General features: G+C 42.2%; 1 protein-coding gene across 1 annotated transcript in view; it reads right to left on the bottom strand.

The window, feature by feature from the left end:
* The window catches only part of KCNB1 (potassium voltage-gated channel subfamily B member 1), a 280,075-nt gene extending 272,582 nt beyond the window's left edge, over window positions 1-7,493 (bottom strand). Inside the window, exons 1-2 of the mRNA XM_042465150.1 lie at window positions 6,829-7,493; window positions 1,553-2,217 (exon numbers count right to left, since the gene is read on the bottom strand). Of these exons, the coding sequence (XP_042321084.1) occupies window positions 1,553-2,119 (567 nt within the window). The 5' untranslated portion in view covers window positions 2,120-2,217; window positions 6,829-7,493. The remainder of the gene's footprint in view (window positions 1-1,552; window positions 2,218-6,828) is intronic.
* Between the last annotated feature and the right edge of the window lie 12,265 nt (window positions 7,494-19,758).

Here is a 19,758-nt window from a genome sequence, read left to right as displayed (position 1 = left end):
ATCCTGCATAGCACAGCTGTCTGAGAATCTTTTAAATGGAGATGCCAAGGACAATATCTGAGAACATCTACAAGGTAAAGTGAAAGAGCTCTATCCCTGAACCAAGCTGCATCCCCACTGACTCATCTGCCCAATTCTATGACAGCAGGTTTCAACCACTTGCTGTTATTCCTTCATGAAATGCTTTGGGGGGGTGAGATTTGGACGATAGCTCCCACCACTTATGCTGGCTGGAGAATTCTCGGAGCAGTAGTCCAAACCACAACTTTTCCAGGTTCTGCACACACCTTGGTTGGAAGCCAACAGAGAACAGACAAATCTTCAGTTACTCAAATGGTTGGAGGACAAAACAGACATGTACCATAATATGTTGACCATGCTGTTTCAAGGTAAATAAATTCAAGCTACAATGATAGGTCCTAAGTACATACCAGAAAATACCCTTAAAGTCACAGTGATCCTATATGGCCACAAGAAATGTTGGCAGCTAATAGTTTTACTCAAGACATGGAAAATATATTTTTCCACTGTAAATCCTAGAATTCTTCAAGAATTCTGGTGACTCTGGGAGCTGTGCTCTAAACGAGTAGCTCTTCCAAGCAATGTTTTGGTAGGACTTATAGTTGTTGTAGAAGGTAGCTGTGGGCTCTATGTAAAGCAAAACCAAAGTCTTTAGATCTGCAAGAAACTTTTGAAGCCATAATTAAAAAACAAAACAAATATAAAACTTGAATCAATTCTAAAACTAGCCACTGTCTTCAGAAAAATATAATTGCTGGTACTTATATTTAAAAAAACCACCTGAGACCATTATGAGGTTTGCCTTTTGGATGATATAACACTACTTATATTTATCTCTCTATATATGTTTCCATTTGTCTATTAATTAAGACCAAATACGTTGATGAAAGGTTCTTTGTAAAAGGTTAACTTTAGAGGCTACCACATCTTGTAAAGATATTACTCAGGATGTAACAGCAGGAAGAAAAGTAATATGAAGCTCATTAACTAAAATCTGTTGCATGCACACATATTTTTAGAGTAATCCAAACACAAGCACAAGAGATTTCCAAACAGTATATAATTTATGAACACCTTACACATTTAGAAATACATTACAGGCCCACCTTTTGCGATATGAGATATTCACATAATGTGTACTGTACTATACTGTTTGCTGCCCTTCTGATGAAGTACTTCTATTCCCCACAGACCATCCTCTACTGTTGTGTCAATAAAAAAAAGTAGGAATACAGAATGATGTGCCAATATTTGTCTCACCTCCCTGGATCCTCTCTCTTAAAAAAATAATACCACATCACAACAGCTGAATATGTAAATACAGGAAGGAAAACAATGAGGAGCCCCATAGGACTAACTGGTAATGGGGATTTTTAGCAAATCCTTTCAGTGACAAACACAGTTGTGGATAACAACCATAGCAAAAATATTTCTTGATATGCTTGAAACACCATTGTCTACTACCATCACTCTAATAAACATATGCCAGGCCTATCCACCAAAGATAAAGAATACACAGTTTGGACATTACCTTGGCCGCTACCGAAGAATTGGGCTTCTCCAGCAGGTCCCAGAGTTTTTTCCTCTTTTCAGCACAGCAGGTATTATCAAATTCTTCTCCTTCTCTCTCCCGCATTGTTTCCGCTTCTCTCTTGAGCTCCTCGTTCATCTGTTCCTTCTTCTGGTGGTACCTTGCCTGACAACAGGACTCCAGATAGATCTCATCAATCCCCCAGTAGTCCAGTTCTTGGCTGAAGGACAAAGCACACATCTCCTCCATCATGTGTAGCTTGCCCGTGCGGTAAAAGTTCAAGATAGAAGTAAATGCCCCTGGATGCCTATCAAAGAAATACTCATTCTCCTCTAAGTTGTAGTCATCACATACATCCATCAAGGATTCATGGGTGTTGCAGTCTCTGAGCTTACCCAGCTTTGTCCGTGGAAGCCTGTCCAAGGTTCTCCATAAAACCTCATGAGCCAAGCCACCCACATTAAGCTTGACTCTCCTGGAGCAGGCCTTGCTCCTAACAATCTCCATGGGATCTGGAGGCAAAGAGGTAGTCGATCGTGATCCATTCTTGTTCATTCCCGTAGGCATTGCTCCTCTCGATAAGGCTGGAACAGGGTGATGACAACTCCCAGGATACTCACAGTTCTGGGCAAGATCTGTTCATCTGTTCTCTTTCTCCTCCATGCCTGAAAGAAAAGAGCCTCTGGTGAATTCCGAGAATCAAACAAGAACCTCTTCCTTTGTTTGTGGATTGCCTGCTGGATCAATTAATCAGGCAGACATACAAATAGCTCTGTTAGTCTGCCTGAAGGAGCAGCAGGGAATGCTGAGTGGCTACAAGAACACAGGTCGCTGTTCAGTTTCTTGGTGCTGAAAATGAACAGAGAGGCTTAAGGAAAGTGAGTTGGGAAGGGTGTGTATATGTGCTGCTGCTGTTGCTGAGATTATTTTGCCACTGGGCTAACACAAGATTTTACTCTTTGCCAAATCGATTCACAGGAGGAACCCATTCTAATTGGGCAGAGATTCTGAGCGCTGTCCATGCCCTAAAGTGCTGAAACAGATTCCCTATTCAAATGGTGTCCACCCTCTGGGCAAGTCGCTGCGCCTTGTCTCTGTGGTGGCACCTTGATAACCTTAGCAAACTCTGAGGAAGACAGCATCCATTTTAAGTCACTTTACCCTGATTGAAGTAGTCTATATTCTCCTTGTAGTCTGAACTCTTGTTTAGATTTGTGAACATTTTTCCGTTTCTCAGCTGAAACATTTAAACAGCTTGGTTATATTGCTCAATCATACAAACCCCCACCTACTTTCTTATTTATGAGAAAGAAGTGTTTTCAATAATTTACAGCCTGGAAGGTTTTTTTAAAGCACATGCATATAAATATTTGCCACTAAAAGCCCATTTGCCCTGTTCTTTACTTTCTCCCCCTCCACACACACCTCCACATACGCATGGGTTAGCTTCTCGTTTGATTCTTACAGTAATATTTTTGTTTTCTCTTTAGAAAAAGCAAATATTCGATCACTCTTGTAGTAATAAATTTCAAAGTACAGACCGTCCCCAGGACAGCCTCTATAGCAACAACGCCATGGAAAGTCCAAAGCATCAGATAGTTTTGTTGATCTAAAACAGTTTCTAGCAGTTTTTGACTCAGCGGGGAGCAGGTATTTTATGAAGCCACCTCAAAATAATTTGGGTTATAGTAGAAATAGCTCATAGCAATAGACCACTGCTAGGAAAATCCATTTTCCTTCCAGTGACTGTAAACATCACAGAGGGAACAGGGAAGTCCAAGGGGGGTAGTGATGGCAGATGATGCCATTGTCTCTGTCAATGAAAAATACCCCTGTAAACCCTGGTTTCACTACATTGCTGCACGGAGTACTACCATAAGAAGTCGTGTGTTTTGAGAATGGTCTAGCTCTCACTGTTTTGAATGAAAAGGCTAGACCATTGGAATGCCTTTCCTCATGAACTGTGTGCTTCTTAAAAGAAACATAAATGGACATGCACCAAGATGGTCACTTTAGTATTCAAACCAAAGTTTTTCATAAACACTCTTGTACTAAGTTGTATTAGTATTACATGCAACACTGTGCACAGGGAAAGATGTATTACTACAATGTTGAAACAAACTCCGTGTGTCGATGTGCCTTCAAATCAGCTGTCAACTTATAGTAGCCCCACAAATTTCATAGGATTTTCTACACACCTCAAATTTCAACCCCCACCCCCCACCCCACAGACACCTGTTTAAATTACACCAAAGTGGGACCCCTAGCAATTCAATGCTTGAAAGTATATTCAACTGAAATGGATAGTTAAATCTAGACTTAGTCATGCTTAGGCCACATGAAGAGCTCTGTCATGATCAGTTTACGTACCACTGATTTTAATAGGTGTCCTCTGGACATGACTAAGCCTGGATCCAATCCAAGAGCATTTGAGGGGCATTTTAAAAATCCCTTGTTTCTAAAATGGTATTTTTTTTTCCTTTAATGGTCTCTTTAGCAACATTGGCTTTCTCTCTTCTCCCAAGGGGTTGAGCTATGAAAGTTGAAAGAGCCATCATAGTTTGTTGCTTCTTAGCTAGTTAGAGAAATGTGAACACTTCCACTCTAGTCCCCTCATGCTTTCTTCTCATCCATTAATTCTTTACAAATTCAAATCATGGTTTGAGTGTTGGACTAGGATTCTGAAGATCAGAGTTTGAATCCCCTCTTGGCCATGGAAACCCATTGAGTGACCTTGGGTAAGTCACACTCTCTCAGCCTCAGAGGAAGGCAAAGGCAGCCCCCCCCCAAACAAATCCTGCCAAGAAAAATCCATGATAGGGTCAGCTTAGGGTCACCATAAGTCGGAAATGACCTTAAGGCATACAACAACAAGGCGCAGGCTGATTGCAGGTGAGATGAGACCATATAAAGACAAATCCTGCTTTAGCACATGTAGTTCTCCTTGTCTACAAGGAGAAAGTCTAACCTGGAGCTAAGCCAAATTACTTTCACAGGCTACTTTCCCTGAACATTCAATGTGAGAGCTTATTCAAAGCAATGGCAGGCTGATTCTGTCATTTACATAAACAAACAATACTGACAGACACATATTCAGGGCCTGAAACTGGCAATGCCAAAGGAAAGAGTAAATTGAGGTAAATCCTCAGTGAAGGAAGGCCAGCTATTGGGGATGGCTAAAATGACCGCAGCAGTGGTCTTTATGAGGGATTCAATAGATTCTCAATGGCCCCATGCTAGAAGAAATTACATCAGATTACACCAACAGAGGAGAGCCAGTGTGGAATAGAGGTTTGAGTGTTGGACTATGGCTCTGGAGACCAGGGTTCGATTCCAGCTCAGCTATAAAACCCACTGGGTGACTTTGGGCAAGTCACAGTCTCTCAACCTCAGGGCAAGGCAATGACAAACCTCTGAACAACTCTTGCCAGAAAAACTCCATTATAGGGTCACCATAAGCTGGAAACAACCTGAAGACACACAACACACAAATCAACAGAGGACTCACTTGTGGGACAGGAGAGCAGACTTTTGGCTTATGAAAAAAATCTCTCAGGTACTGAATGATGGGGAAGAAACAGATCCATTTTCTTTTATTTAAGTAAGGTACAGAAGGGGTCAAAGTATAAGTCAACAGCACGCACCCACATTTAAAGTTGATAAGAGCGTGGGTGTGCAAATGAAAGCGAATGAGTGTGCAAAAGGGTCCAGGTGCTTGAACAGCTGCCTCTAGTGAAACTGGCTGGCATGGGGGAGAAATATTGCCTGTTACCACCCAGTTATAAGCCCAATGTGTTAAAACTGTACCCTGGGCAAATAGGTGATAGGCCATATTTCTATCAAACACACTACCGAAATAATCCAGTTTGGGACTACCACATTAAGCCCTGGCTCAGTGCTAGGGAATTTTGGGAACTGTCATTTTGTAAGACATTCAGCCTTCTCGATCAGAGAGCTCTGGTGCCACAATAAACTGCAAATCCCAGGATTCCCTAGCACTGAGCCAGGGCAGTTAAAGAGGTCTCAAACTGGATTATGTCTGCAGTGTGTTTTGGGCCACAGTCTACAAGAGACCAAAGGAAGGAGAGAACATGTATGTAATGTGTTTGTGGGTGGGTGGGTGATTATGGTGAGGAGAGAGATAAAACTGACCAGGGACAATCATGGCATTTATTTTCTATACATGTGTGTGTGTTGTTGTTTTTTTTAAAAAAAATAGGGGTGTTGAAGACCATTCCCCACTGATCCCCTCCATTATCCCCACCAATAAATTCTTAAACAGGAGTTGTCATAACAACACAACTCTCTCCCCTTCCCTGTTCAAAGGCAGTCAGTAACAGAAACAGCTCTGGCAAGGCTGTTACTTATCCAAGATGACTAGAGAAAAAAACAAAAAACAAATCCCCAAAGTAGGAGAAGCTGAGAAGCGGCTCCTTGCCTCCTCCACTAAGGGTTCAAGATCAGATCTCCTCCAGAAAAGATCAGGTCTCTCTGAAGATGAGCGCTCCTCCAGAGCTTCTTGAATATGAGATCTCCTCCAGAAAAGACCAAGTATCCTCCAAAGCTCCCTGAAGACCAGATCTCCTCCAGAAAAGACCAGAGCTCCTCCAGAGCTCCCTGAAGATGAGATCTCCTCCAAAAAAGACATCTTCCCCAGAGCTCCCTGAAGACCAGAGCTCATCCAGACAAGATCAGATCTCCTCCAGAATTCCCTAAAGACCAGAGTTTGTCCAGAAAAGAGCAGATGTCTAGAGCACCCTGAAGATCAGATCTCTTCCAGAAAAGACCAGGACTCCTCCAGAGCTCCCTGAAGACAAGATCTCTTCCAAAAAGAACATGTCTCCTCTAGAGATCCCTGAAGATGAGAGCTGCTCCAGAAAAGACCAGTTCTCCTCCAGAGCTACCTAAAGGCCAAATTCCTCCAGAAAAGATCAGGTCTCTCCCAGAGCTTCCTGAACATGAGAGCTGCTCCAGAAAAGAGCAGGGCTCCCCCAGGACGTCCTGAAAAGCAGATCTCCTCCAGAAAAGAGCCTGAAGACCAGATCTCTTCCAGAAAAGAGCAGGTTTCCTCCAGAGCTCCCTGAAGACCAGAGCTCCTCCAGAAAAGATCAGATCTCCTCTAGAGCTCCCTGAAGATCCGTTCAGACATGCATTCCTACGGCTGACTCCCCTTAAACCAGCCTGGCAAGCAAGCAAAGCAGAGAGATCTGGAGGAGAGAGCCTCCCAGAGGTTAACCCAGCTCACACTCCCCCCCGGCCTCAGTTTTCCCACTTACTTCTTGGGTCAGAAAGGAAGCCTAAAGGGACCCTCGGCTCTTCCTACATCCTGCTCCAGGCGAGAGGCAGGGAGCTCAGCAACCAGGCGCAGGCAACTGACATGCCTCCTTCCTTGCAAAAGGCGTCGGAGGGAGGGTCGTTGGGGGGGGGGCGCTGGAGAAGAAGGACCCCCCCTCTCCTTCCAGGCACCCAATCCCAAAGTGGTCCAGGAGGGGAGGCAATTGGCAATCGGTCCAGGATGCCAGGTTTATCAGGAAGCCATCGTGCCAGCAGCTCCTCCAAGGGGGGCTCGCATGGAAAGCCCTCTGGATCCTCTTTCTTCTTCTGCTTCTTCTCCTTTTTTTCCAAGGCCCACCTTCAGATCAGATGATCTAAAATGGTCCCCGGATCCAGTTGGTATGAAAAGAGGGAGCAGAGAGAGAGAGAGAGGAAAATGCTTCCTGCTTTTCTTGGTCGGTTCCTTGCTTGCTTGCTTTGCTCTCTCCCTTTTTGCTGCTGCTGCTTCTTCGTGATCAACAAGTCCAGTCTGAGGCTCTGGCTTTCTTTTCCCTGCAATTCTGTACCGGGGTTTGATGAGAAAAGGCTGGAAAGCCAACTGGAAATCGAAGGAGGAGGGAAGGGAAGAGCGCCACCTCCCGCCCGGATGCAGCATTACAGGCAGAGTTGACTGGGCTTCTCTCCAAAATAAAGGTGAGCTTGTCCTTCTTTCCCAGCACCCATCCTACATTCCAGCCTTCTCTCTGAGAGGAATTCCAACATTTAGGGCGGGAAAATGAAACGCATAGGTATAAGATAGGACACCTGCCTTAAGGAGACGACCTGTGAAAGGGATTTAGGGGTCCTAGTAGACCACAAGTGGAACATCTCCCTTCTCCTTTTGTGTCGTATCTTTTTAGGTTGTAAGCCTGAGGGCAGGGAACCACCTAATTAAAAGATTGTATGTACAGCGCTGTGTACATTTACAGCACTTTATAAATAAAGGTTAATAATAATAATAATAATAATAATAATAACAACATGAGTCAACAGTGTGATGTGGCAGCTCAAAAAGCCAATGCAATTCTAGGCTGGAATGTGGTAGAGTCTCCTTCTTTGGCTGGATGACCATCTGCCAGGTATGCTTTGACTCAGAGTTCCTGCATGGCAGGGGGGTTGGACTGGATGGCCCTTGTGATCTCTTCCAACTCTACGATTATATGATTCTATTACAATATCCAATATGAGCAGGACTAAGAAGCATGACCAGTAGCATCCAAAATCCACCAAACAGGGATACCTTTATGGGGGCAATCAAAATGCACAATAGTCATACAATCATAGAGTTGGAAGAGACCTCAAGCCTCATCCAGTCCAACCCACTGCCATGCAGGAACTCTCATTCAAAGCACCTCCAAGAGTTGGCCATCCAACCTCATATAAAAACTTCCAAGGGTGCAGAATTCAAAGATATAGCCATGTTAGTCTGTAGAATCAGTATGGAGAGAGATCCTGTAGCCCCTTTCAGACTAACTGAAAAAAAGAAGTTCGCAGCTCAATTCCAGGGATGCTCAAACCCCATTATAGATAATGGTGTAATGAAATGGTGTCAGTTATATAAAATGGCAAAGATCAACATTTTGCCATTTTTGAACATTTTGCCATTTTTTGCCAGTAAAAGTGGAATCATAGTGCAACAGATGTGTAGTGTGAAAAGTCCCTGGCCTTTTCCATCTTCCCTGGCTGAAGTTCCTGCAAAAAGTCCCTCCAGCTCTCAGCTGCCATTCCCATAGCCTTCATCGTGATTTGGCAGGGACTATCTCCAATAAACTCTATTATCCCATTTTTTCAGCTGCTTTTAAAATGTACCAGTTTCTCTGTCCTCCTCCCACTGGAGCTGAGGGAATTGTGGGAGCTGCCAGTTTAAAATGTAACTGTTGGAGAGGAGAGAAGGGAAGCTGGCAGCTCAAGCTGCCAACTTCTTTCTTACAGTTGGTCTCAAAGGTACTACAAGATCTCCAAAGATGATGCAAGCTTTTGGAGTAAGGAGCAAGCTTGTTTTCTGCTGCTCCAGAGAATAGAACCCAGAACAATGGATGCAAGCTTCAGGAAAAGATATTCCACCTCAACATTAGGAGGAACACCCTGACAGTAAGAGCTATTTGACAGTGGAAAAAACTCCCTTGGATAATGGTGGAATCTCCTTCTTTGGAGGTCTTTAAACAGAGGCTGGATGGCCATCTGTCGGGGGTGCTTTGATTGTGAGTTCCTGCGTGGCAGGGGGTTGGACTGGATGGCCCGTGCGGTCTCATCCAACTCTATGATTTTATGATTCTAAGTATTAAATTAATTAAAGCATTCTGATAGAGATGTAGAGAATAAAAACAATACAGAATTACTATATAACAAATCAAATAAACCCCTAGTCTTATGTTAATTCCACACACACTACATAGTAAAACCTCAGTTTCAATCAGAGCAATGTCTCTTCCTGAACTCCTTCTTCAGCTCCCCAAATTTTTTCAGATCTTTTCAAGTCTGCTCATCCTAACAGTTTGAACTCTCTTTCTGACTGTCCCTATCCAACATTTTTACAGACAAGACTCTCTAGGTTATAGCCTTCCCATCATACATCCCTTACCACATTCCATGAGAGGTGATGCTATGGAATTCTGGGATTAGTAGTTTTGGGAGATAGGCTGGTTTTACTCAGCTTTTCACACCAATTTCATCCGAACATTGTAGCTCATCCTCAACAACAAGCAGAGCTCAAGAAATTGCCAATGGGTGGCATCTCCATCAGCGGAATGGTGAATCTCCTCTGGGGTTTGGCCCAGCATATGTTCAGCACCTTAGACAGCTCCCTTAAAGTTACCATAAGCTTTTAATATGCAACTACACCCAGGGAGGCTTCTTATTCGGGTGTTTGCTTTTGCCTGTTTTTGTTTTTATTTTACTTAGCATGTTTTCAATAATATTATATTTTAACTTGTTATATTAATATGGTTTTTTTAAAAAAATGTGTTTTTAAAACTCTACTATATCTATAAGCATCTTTTGTGGGCAGCATAGAAATTAAATAATAAATAAAAATTCAAACTAAAACCCACAGTGGGTTCACTGCTCCACTGACATAGAAGTCACCAGTCTTCACTGAAGAGCATATCTCTCATGCCTGTTAGGTGGATTTGTAACTGGTTGACTGACCAAACTCAAAGGTTGCTCAGGAATGGCTTCTCTTCATCCTGGGTAGAAGTGACTAGTGGAGTGCCATGGGGCTCTGTCCTGGGCCCAGTGCTATTCAACATCTTTATCAGTGACTGGAATGAAAGAATAGAGGGGGGCATGCTTATCAGATTTGGAGATGACACTAAATTAGAAGAAGTAGCTAATTCAAAATGACCTTGACAAATTAGAAAGCTGGAGTAAAACTAACAAAATGAATTTCAACCAGGAGAAATGTAAGGTACAGTACTACATTTATGGAAATGCATAGCTATAGGATGGGTGGCACCTGGCTTGACGGCAGAATATGCGAAAGGGATCTAGGAGTCTTGGTGGACCACAGACTATATATGAGTCAGTAATGTGATGCAACAGTTAAAAAGCCTATGCAATTCTAGGCTGCATTGGTAGGAGTATAGTGTTTGGATTGCAGACTTTGTTCTGCTTTGTTCAGACCTCACCTGAAATATTGTGTCCCATTCTAGTCACCACAATTCAAGAAGGATGTTGATAAGCTGAGTATGTCATATACTAGCCGCCTTTGGTTCTCCTGAGTTGTCACTTGTTGACAGTCATTCCATCAGGTTACTTGAAATATTCTCATTTCAGCTGGTCATTACAAGAACTGTCACTTTAAGAACTGGTGCCTAAACCGAGTCTGCATCTGCACTGCAGACATAATGCAGTTTGACACTGCCTTAACTGTCATGACTCAATGCTATGGAATTCTGGGATTAGTAGTTTTGGGAGATATGTTGCTTTATCTGTCAGAGAACTCTGGTGCCTTACCAAACTACAGCTCCCAGGATACCACAGCATTGAGCCATGGCAGTTAAAGAAGTGTCAAGTGGTACTATTTCTGCACTTTAGATTCAGCCCATGTCTTTTAGATGCTTTCTCTTGCTTTCAAGTTTACTGCTGATGTTTCAAAGCTACTTGGGAACTTGGCTAAAGAAGGAATAAAAGTGATGGTGGTGGTGGTGGTAGTGATGGAGAAGATAAAACTCATGGTTTCTTCCACTTGCATTTGTGGTGAAAGGGATGTTGGGGCTGAACTTCATGGGTAGCAGAGTCTATGAGCTGTACCAAATACAATATTATGCTTGCATTAGTTTTCTACCAATAGAAAACTCATTAGCAAAGGGTACTGCCTATCTTGATCTCTATCTGTATATAAGTGGCAATCTACAAACCAAAGTAAATTATGTAATTATGTACAAGATGGCTCATAGCCCAGTTCTTTGTCCAGAAAAAAAACCAATGCAAAGCTGGATCTTCTGCTCCACTAATTATATAATATTTCAGCTCCTCAGCCTCATGATTCTTATGATTACTCAGCTATAGGCTGGAATCTTGTTAGTGTCTTATGCATGTATAAGTTCACTATGGAAATGGTTGGTCTTTTTGTCCTGTGTGCAACATGTACATTCAATCCAAGGTGGCAGAAATGGAGTTGCTTATGAGGAGGCCCATTCAGTTGTGCAATTGGTTGTATACTCAATTGTTCACTCTGTTGCACATCCACTTGTGCTTATGGTTGTGCAACATCACCATTTAGTGGAGCACCATTTAATGGAGCTGCATAGCACAAACAACACCTGTCTTCACATACACTACACTCTGTAAGATCTCATCCTTACTCTATGATCTTATATGTATATTTACTTGGGAATGTCTCATTTAATCCAACTGTATTTTTCTCTTATTGAGTATGTACAATATTGCACTGCCACTCTGACTGTAGATCATTTTTGCTGCAGTGTCCAATCCTTTCATCCAGCTCAATCCTTACTCGATTAGAGCTAAAACAACAGAGTCTGGTGGCATTTTACAGTCTAATTAGCATAAACTAATTGGCATAAGCTTTCATGGACTATGGTCCAATTCATCAGATGCAGTGATTTAAGATGAAATCCCATATCCACTCATCTGGGAGTAAAGGTAGAGATGCATAGCTTTGTGCTGTCATCCTGCAAAATACCTTCCCTAGTCCATTCAGAGTTGGCAAGTGCAATTCTGAGCATACTCACCTGAGAGTAAACAGATACTTATTTATATGTAAACATGCGGGGGATTGTGCTGTAAAACTATCACAATCTTCACACAGGAACATTTTCACCATGTCCAGAATTTTTCCTCTCTCCTCTCTTCTCAACTGTTTTGATATTTGTTCTGCTGAGTATCTTGGCTGAAGATGTGTGGTGAGTTCTACCATGTGCTAATTCTTTAGGACATTTTAGTGGATACAGGTACAGATATCCTATATATCAGGGGTGATCAGCTTCTCCAACTCTATGATTCTAAAGTGTTCCCTGTATTCTTCAAAGGATGCTCTTATTCCTTGCCCATCATCACCACCAAATCTTCTTGCACTAATTTTACTGCCAATAACTATTACCTGAATGATCCTCCTAGTAGAGGCTCTATTTTCATGGTTCCTAGCACTGAGGAAAAACTGGCCTGTATTCAGATTGCTGAAATGTATGTATACATGAATAGATATTAGAGAGCCAGCATAGTGTTATTTGAGTGTTGAACTGGAACTCTAGGAGACTAGGGTTTGAGTCCCTACTCAACTATTGAAATCCAGTGGGTGACTTTGAGCTAATCACACTCCCTCAGCCTCAGAGGAAGAATGGCAAACCATAGAGTTGTCATAAGTTGGAGTCAACTTGGGACCTTATCACATGTGGAGGGGGGGGGGTTGCAGCTCAGATCCGCAGTCACTTCTGTTCTAGCAATGCAAAGCGTGATGTTTTTTCACACCAGATCCAGAGTCACTCCTGTCTAGCAATGTGAATTAAGGTTAAAACGTGATGTTTTACCACACCTGGTTGCCTTTCTGCTGCCCTTCCAAACTGAGGGGGAAGCGGAATCAGTTCTATTCTAAGCAAGTCATGTGATGCGGATTCAAGCAAAGGGGAGTGAGTGTACATTGTATTACCACACTGTAGGGTTCAACGATTCGAATCGGCACCCTTGCACATGCTCAGTGGGGCTCTGGATACTGTCCTCCTTCCCTGCCCCCTCCTTAACTGTCATCCTTCATTGGGGTGAAGAAGCAGTCAGGGGATGATGGGATAGATGGCAGTTTGGCAGAGAGGGTGAGATGGGGATGCAGGAGCAATCGGGGGGTGATGGGATGGATGGCAGGGGATCACTGGGGCCAGGATTGGGATGAAGGAGAAGGCAGGGGATGATGGAATAGGTCATTGGGGATTGCTGGGGCCAGGACTGGGATGCAGGAGAAGGTAGAGGATGATGGGATAGCTCGCTGGGGATTTCTGGGGCCAGGATTGGGATGCAGGAGAGGCAGGAGATGATGAGATAGCTCGCTGGGGGTCCCTGGGGCCAGGATTGGGATGCAGGAGAAGGAAAGGGATGATGGGATAGCTCACTGGGGCCAGGATCGCGATGCAGGAGAAGGCAGGGGATGATGGGATAGCTCGCTGGGGATCGCTGGGGCCAGGATTGAAATGCAGGAGAAGGCAGGGGGTGATGGGAATGATGGGATGGGTTGCAGGGTGGCAGAGGGGGGTGAGATGGCATGAAGGAGGAGGAGGGGAATGACAGAGCAGGACGCAGGGAGGCAAGGGGGTGACATTGGAGTGGTTTTCCACACCAGACCAATTTGCAGTGCAATCGAAGTGAGCCTGGAAGCGAATTCTGTGAAGTCACTTTTTTTTCAGTTTTACCAAAATGAGGGGTCACTTTGGAATCACTGTGGAAGCACCTCGCAAGGAAATCCCATAGAAAGGAATGGCGTTTGATAACACATTCATATTCTGATGTGAATGTGCATCGTTGGAGGCGCAGTCATGTCGGAACTGACCTGCAAAAGCTCTAAAAATCCCTGTGTGATAAACCTCTTGGAGACACATAACAAGAACAACAACAATAAATGTGCATATACTGCTGTGTACAAATAGCCCTTTCTAAATGTTCCATCTTTCTTGTGTGCTGCTTCTGCAATTCCAGCGGTGCATTATAGATACCGATGAATAGTTAACATGAAACAGCAAGCTGGGCAAGACATGCCAGAGACAGCCATTCACAGCTGATGACATGCTGTGAGAGGGGCCAATGGGATGAACAAATTAAAAAAACCAGAATGTTGTTTGTAAAAGGATTCAATAGGGCCTTATGTAGCCAAATGGGCATTTGCCATGTACAAGAAGGCGATGCCAGCAGGCTTGGAATAACTCCAAGGTTTGGAGATGTATAAAGTATTTCTTTAGGGAAGAAAACATCAAAGCTCTGAGGACTGAGCATGCTGCCCAGAACACTGGTTCATTCCTAAAGTGTGAGTGGTATACTATAATAACAGGTGTACCTAGTTCCTTGTTTTAATGTTGGTAGTGGTTCGACAGTATAAGTTTACTGGGTCCTTCAAACAGTTTTATACTTGTTTCCTGGCATGAATTGGTGTTATGGATGTATGAAAAGAAGCAAATTACCTGCGAGTAAGATTTTTCTCAATTCCCTTGTCTTTAGGGCTTAATTGTGTAAGTTTGCTGTTAAATATTCTAATGATTCTTATTTTCAGATATTACCCCAGTATTGTTGGGGGAACTTCACCATTTCAAGGGAATACTATAGACTTACTTTGTTGGCATTGCTCCAGTGTGACTTAGTAGTAAGTAGCATAAGTAGGTAATTTACTTGAAAAATCGCTATGGTTATTACTATGGATAGATATATGTCAGAGTTATGTGGATTGTATCTAAGAAACTACTGTGAAGACTACCACTTTGTGTTCTGAGGAAGTTTGCAATTTGAAACAGGGTTTTTGGATTGGCCACCTGTCAGCTTCAGTCAGGCCATATATGTGTTTAATATGTGTTATTGCCTTGCAATTGCTTATTAAGTTTTTATCTATCTGTACATGCCCTTTACATATATGGACTTTAGTCAAGCCATATGTGCCTTGAATATAGCTTATTATCATGCATTTGATTGTTAAGCTTCACTCTGTAGTATATGCTTTCCACCTATGTTATTGATCGGCATGTGACTGTTGTGTGTTCACTTGTGTATTACTGGACATTTTGCATTACAGTATCAATACAGTTTCGATCCCAGTTCTTGAATTATTTTGATAGATAAACACACTCCTGTATATTTATCTATCACACTGCAACCCTTTTTTCTTACTTGTTATGGCTGGAAAAATAACCAGAAGCACTCCATTCTGAAATATATTTGTTGCAAGTCCCATTTTTCTACTGTATTGTTTCCTCTTCCTTTTTTTCCTAATGGACCAACATGGCTTCATTGTACCTGCACCTCAGAATTATATCAGTTTCATGCAACTTGAACTGCCATGGCTCTGTACACCATATTCCTGGGGGTTTGTAATTTGGAAAGGTGCTTCAAATTGTTTTTTGTGGGTGTTTCAGGCTATGCGGCCATGTTCTAGAAGAGAACGTGGCCACATAGCCCGAAAAACCCACAAAAAACTATGGATGCCGGCCATGAAAGCCTTCAACTTCGTGCTTCAAATTGTAATTGTAAACAGACATTAGAGTTCTTTAACAAAGAATTAAACCTATAAATTGGAGGATTCCACAGAATTAGCCAGAGAAAATTAGAGTGGCATGAAACTGATGTAACTGTAGTGCAGTTACAGCCCTGGTCTCACTGAGGGTGACTCTTTTCTACATTCAAGCATCTGAGCTTTTCTGAAATGAAAACAATAAAAATGTCCCCTAGATATTTAGTTCTGAACCCTCCTTTCCATAATCATGTCTTTTACATCAGGCAATTATTTCCTAACAGCTGGTGGAAAAGGAGAATATAATGTGATATTTCACAGTAGTCAGATTTATAAATGCCAGCATATATAAAACAGCATTCACAAGAAGTGTGCTTAAATCATTTCCCTCCATTTTCTTCATCTGTAAATGGAATGAAAAGCCACATCAACTAGAATTAAAATCTAGTTTATCTTTTTTTAAATGCCCTCCACTTCTAACACCACTTTAACAGTATTAACTTGGACACATGTGCCATTCAACAGCATCACTGTGAATATTCCTTAGAGAAGCCTCCTGGAAACCTGGGGATTGAAATAAAAGTTCATGGTGTGGGGCAGAGTTCTTATCTGGGGGAATGCCCACATTCTGCTGATCCCTGCTACACCCCTAGTAACACATCTTCCACATACTATACATAGTGGCCAAACTAGATGAGGAGATTTGAAGTTTTAATCCAGAAAAGTAGTTCTGCAGCAGTTTTTTTTTTTTTGTCAGACTGCTCTCTGAATGTATTATTTCTACTTATTATTTCCCTCTACCTCTCCTTTTAATTTCATTTTAACTTGATTTTAATTGTTGATGTTGTGGTTAGCCAACTTGGGTGTTTCACTCTGAGAAAAGGCCTGGAGCCGCTGAAAAGACTACACATATATATTTCATTTTTCTTCCCATAAGTTTAAGGTGGTGTATACCTGTATTTTACAAGGTACTATTTGGACAATAGTACTATATCATTTAATAATACTATATCATTTAAGGGACATGGTGGCTTAATGATTAAGATGCCAATTCTGATGATAGAAAGGTTGGACAGTTGGCAGTTCAAGGCCCAAGCGCTGCATGATGGGGTGAGCTCCCATCACTAGTCCCAGTTTCTGTCAACCTAGCAGTTTGAAAGCTTGTAAAAGTGCAAGTAGATAAATAGGTGCCACTTTGGTGGGAAGATAACAGCATTCGGTGCAGTCATGATGGCCACATGACCATCAGAGTAATCTTTGGACAACATTGGTGCTTTGGCTACAGTTGGTTACAACTAGACATTCATGTCAAGGGGAAACCTTTACCTTTTTACTATATCATTACAACAACTCTGTAGGCTTGGTTTGGTTGAAGAAGAGTCACTTTCCCACGGCCACTCAATAAGTTCATACATAGATGTAATCTGCTTCTTCTCCCTGCCCTCATCAAATGTACATTAAAAAGTGAAAGAATGCTTACATTTAATTAGTTTGGAAAGAAAAACTCATTGTACTGGTTTTAATCTGTTTTGTTTTGTTCTTAACCAATGCACGGATCTCTTTAACCTGTTCTTATCAAGAAATTGCAAAGTGATGTTAAAGAAGAAGAAGTAGTGAAAGGGGAAATAATTATTATTCCTGGAACATACTTTTTCTAAAACCAAAACCAAAATGACAATATCTTTCTAAAGATACATTTTCAAGATCATATACTTGTTCACACAACCCCATTGTGGTTTTTCTTCCTTGGAAACACTGAGTGGGTCTTCTTGTATTTACTGTCACTAATGAAGATGAATCTAGAGTACTAATGGCTCTTAAGTGTTGCAAAATATTGTCTGAGGTAGCTCTGTGTGTAACTCTGCAATTTGATTACATTAGAACATAGTGTATGATTTCGTGCAAGGAATAAAAATACCTGCATGCTACAGCTACACCTAAATTCAGACCTCAGGTTTTGCAAAAAACGTTCATGAAAAGGAACATATTGCTAAGTTCTCTCTTTTCATGAAGAGGGTCCAATAGATGTAAGTAGATTTACTCATAGTGCATAGTGCAAACTACTTTTGCATTTTGAACTTAGTTTGCAGGATTAAAGTAGGCTGAGAATGAAGTGGAAGGATGAAAGAAAAACTGGGACATTTTAAAAGCAGTCGCGAAGATGGAATGACAATAGATTAATCGAGGCTGTCTTTGCCAAATTGGGACAATTGAAGGGTATGAAATAAACCAAACAGGCAGAAGCTGGATGGCCATCTGTCAGGGATGCTTTGATTGAGAGTTCCTGCATGGCAGGGGTTGGACTGGATGGCTCTTGCGGTCTCTTCCAACTCTATGATTCTATGTGTACCTCAGTATTGTGGGAATGAAGTGGTAGTGTTAGAATGTTAGAATGGACTGTATCACTTCAGACTTCCGCTGGAATGATGTACCATTGGTCAATTTCTTGCCATGTTTTGTTTTAAAATCATCCTGAAACTAACGCAGCACCAAAATTAGTAGAAGTACTATGTCCTGGGCTTTTTTTCTTTTTTTCTTTCTTTTTTTTTGCTGGGGGGGGGGCGGTTAAGGAGCAGCACAACTCACAGAATGAAGTGGTTGAATCCACTCTTCCTCCTAGGATTCTAGCATGCTTATCATGCTCACCTCCTGCTTCTGTTGCAACTACATCAAGAAAGCAAAGGCTACAGTGGCAGATGCCTTAAGTCATGTAGGAAGCTACTTTATACTAATCAACATGCACACCTAGGCCAGTATTGTTTCCTGGCACAATGGCTAATTAATTAATTAACTAATTAATGCATTTTGTCATAGCTGTAACTGCCATGACCCAGCGCTATGGAATTCTGGCATTTATAGTTTTGTGAGATATTTAGCCTTCTCTGTCAGAACTCTGGTGCTACACAAAGAACTACAAATTCCAGGATTCAATAGAATGGAGCCATGATAGACAAGGTAATACCAAATTGCATTAGTTCTGCAGTGTGTCAATAGCCACTGTCTCTCTAAGGTCCAAAACACACTGCAGACATATACAGTTTGAGACCACTTTAACTGCTCTGGCTCAGTGCTGGGGAATCCTGGGAAATGTAGTTTGTTATGGCACCAGAACTTCCTGACAGAGAAGGCTAAATGTCTCACAAAACCCCAGTTCCCAGAATTCCCTAGCATTGAGCCAGGGCAGTTAAAGCGGTCTCAAACTGGATTATTTCTGCAGTGTGTTTTGAACCCACTAAGTACAAACAGCTCCCTCCCCTCATTATTTACTATGTCAGGAGTGTGCAATCCTGCAGCTGTTGATGGAGTCTGACTCCCTTCATGCTGACCATTGACCATGCTGGCTGGGGCTGATGGGAGTTGGAGGCCAGCAATATATTATGCAGCTACAGGTTCCTCAGTAGATCCCTGATCATTATAAGAGATGTCAGCAATTTACCCTGCAACTTTCTGCATGAAAAATATATGCTCCACCACTGAACTATTGATGCCCCTGTTCAAGCTGTAGCCAGTGGTATCATTAGGGGGCTGCAGGGGAGTGCAGACTTTATCTGGTGACACCCCAGAGGGGGAATGTCACCCGTTGGGATAGTACACTTGAAGTTACTGGCATGGCTACTGGACATGTTTCCTGCTTGGGAGGACTTGCAGGGGGGCTTCAGTGGTCTGGCTGGATGTAGGGGAGGGCAAGGCAGTTCAAGGGGGGGGGCTGCACCAGGTGACACCAACTTGAGGGATGCCGCTGATTGTAGCCTTTTTAATTCTTAAAATGGAGCATTTAACATTCCAATAATTTAGCCTGCATTAAAAGAAGTATAATTTCCAAGACAAGGGAAGCTTGTTCTGTGCTAGTCATTACTTATCTGGAGTACTGTATTCACTTCTGGGCAGCTCATTTTAAGAAGGATATAGATAAACTCGAGTGGATTCAAAGAAGCCAGAAGGGCAACAAAAATGATGAGAGATATGGAAAACAAAATATATGCGGAAAGGCTAAAAGAGTCGAACATGTTCAGACTGGTGAAGAGAAGACTTGAGGGGTGACGTGACTGCACTCTTTTTAAGTGTCCACAGGGTTGTCATAAAAAGGAAGGTGCAGAATTGTTCTTTGCTCCAATTACCTAGAGAGGTGGTCGGTCTCCTTCTCTGGAAGTCTTCAAAAAGAAGCTGGACAGCTACTGCTAGGGATAATAATAATAATAATAATAATAATAATAATAATAATAATAATAATAAT

Source organism: Sceloporus undulatus, chromosome 4 (genome assembly GCF_019175285.1).
Source record: "Sceloporus undulatus isolate JIND9_A2432 ecotype Alabama chromosome 4, SceUnd_v1.1, whole genome shotgun sequence".
In the NCBI taxonomy this organism is placed as follows: domain Eukaryota; kingdom Metazoa; phylum Chordata; class Lepidosauria; order Squamata; family Phrynosomatidae; genus Sceloporus; species Sceloporus undulatus.
Note: the sequence above shows the minus strand (reverse complement) of the source record. Positions and strands in the feature narration are given on the sequence as shown.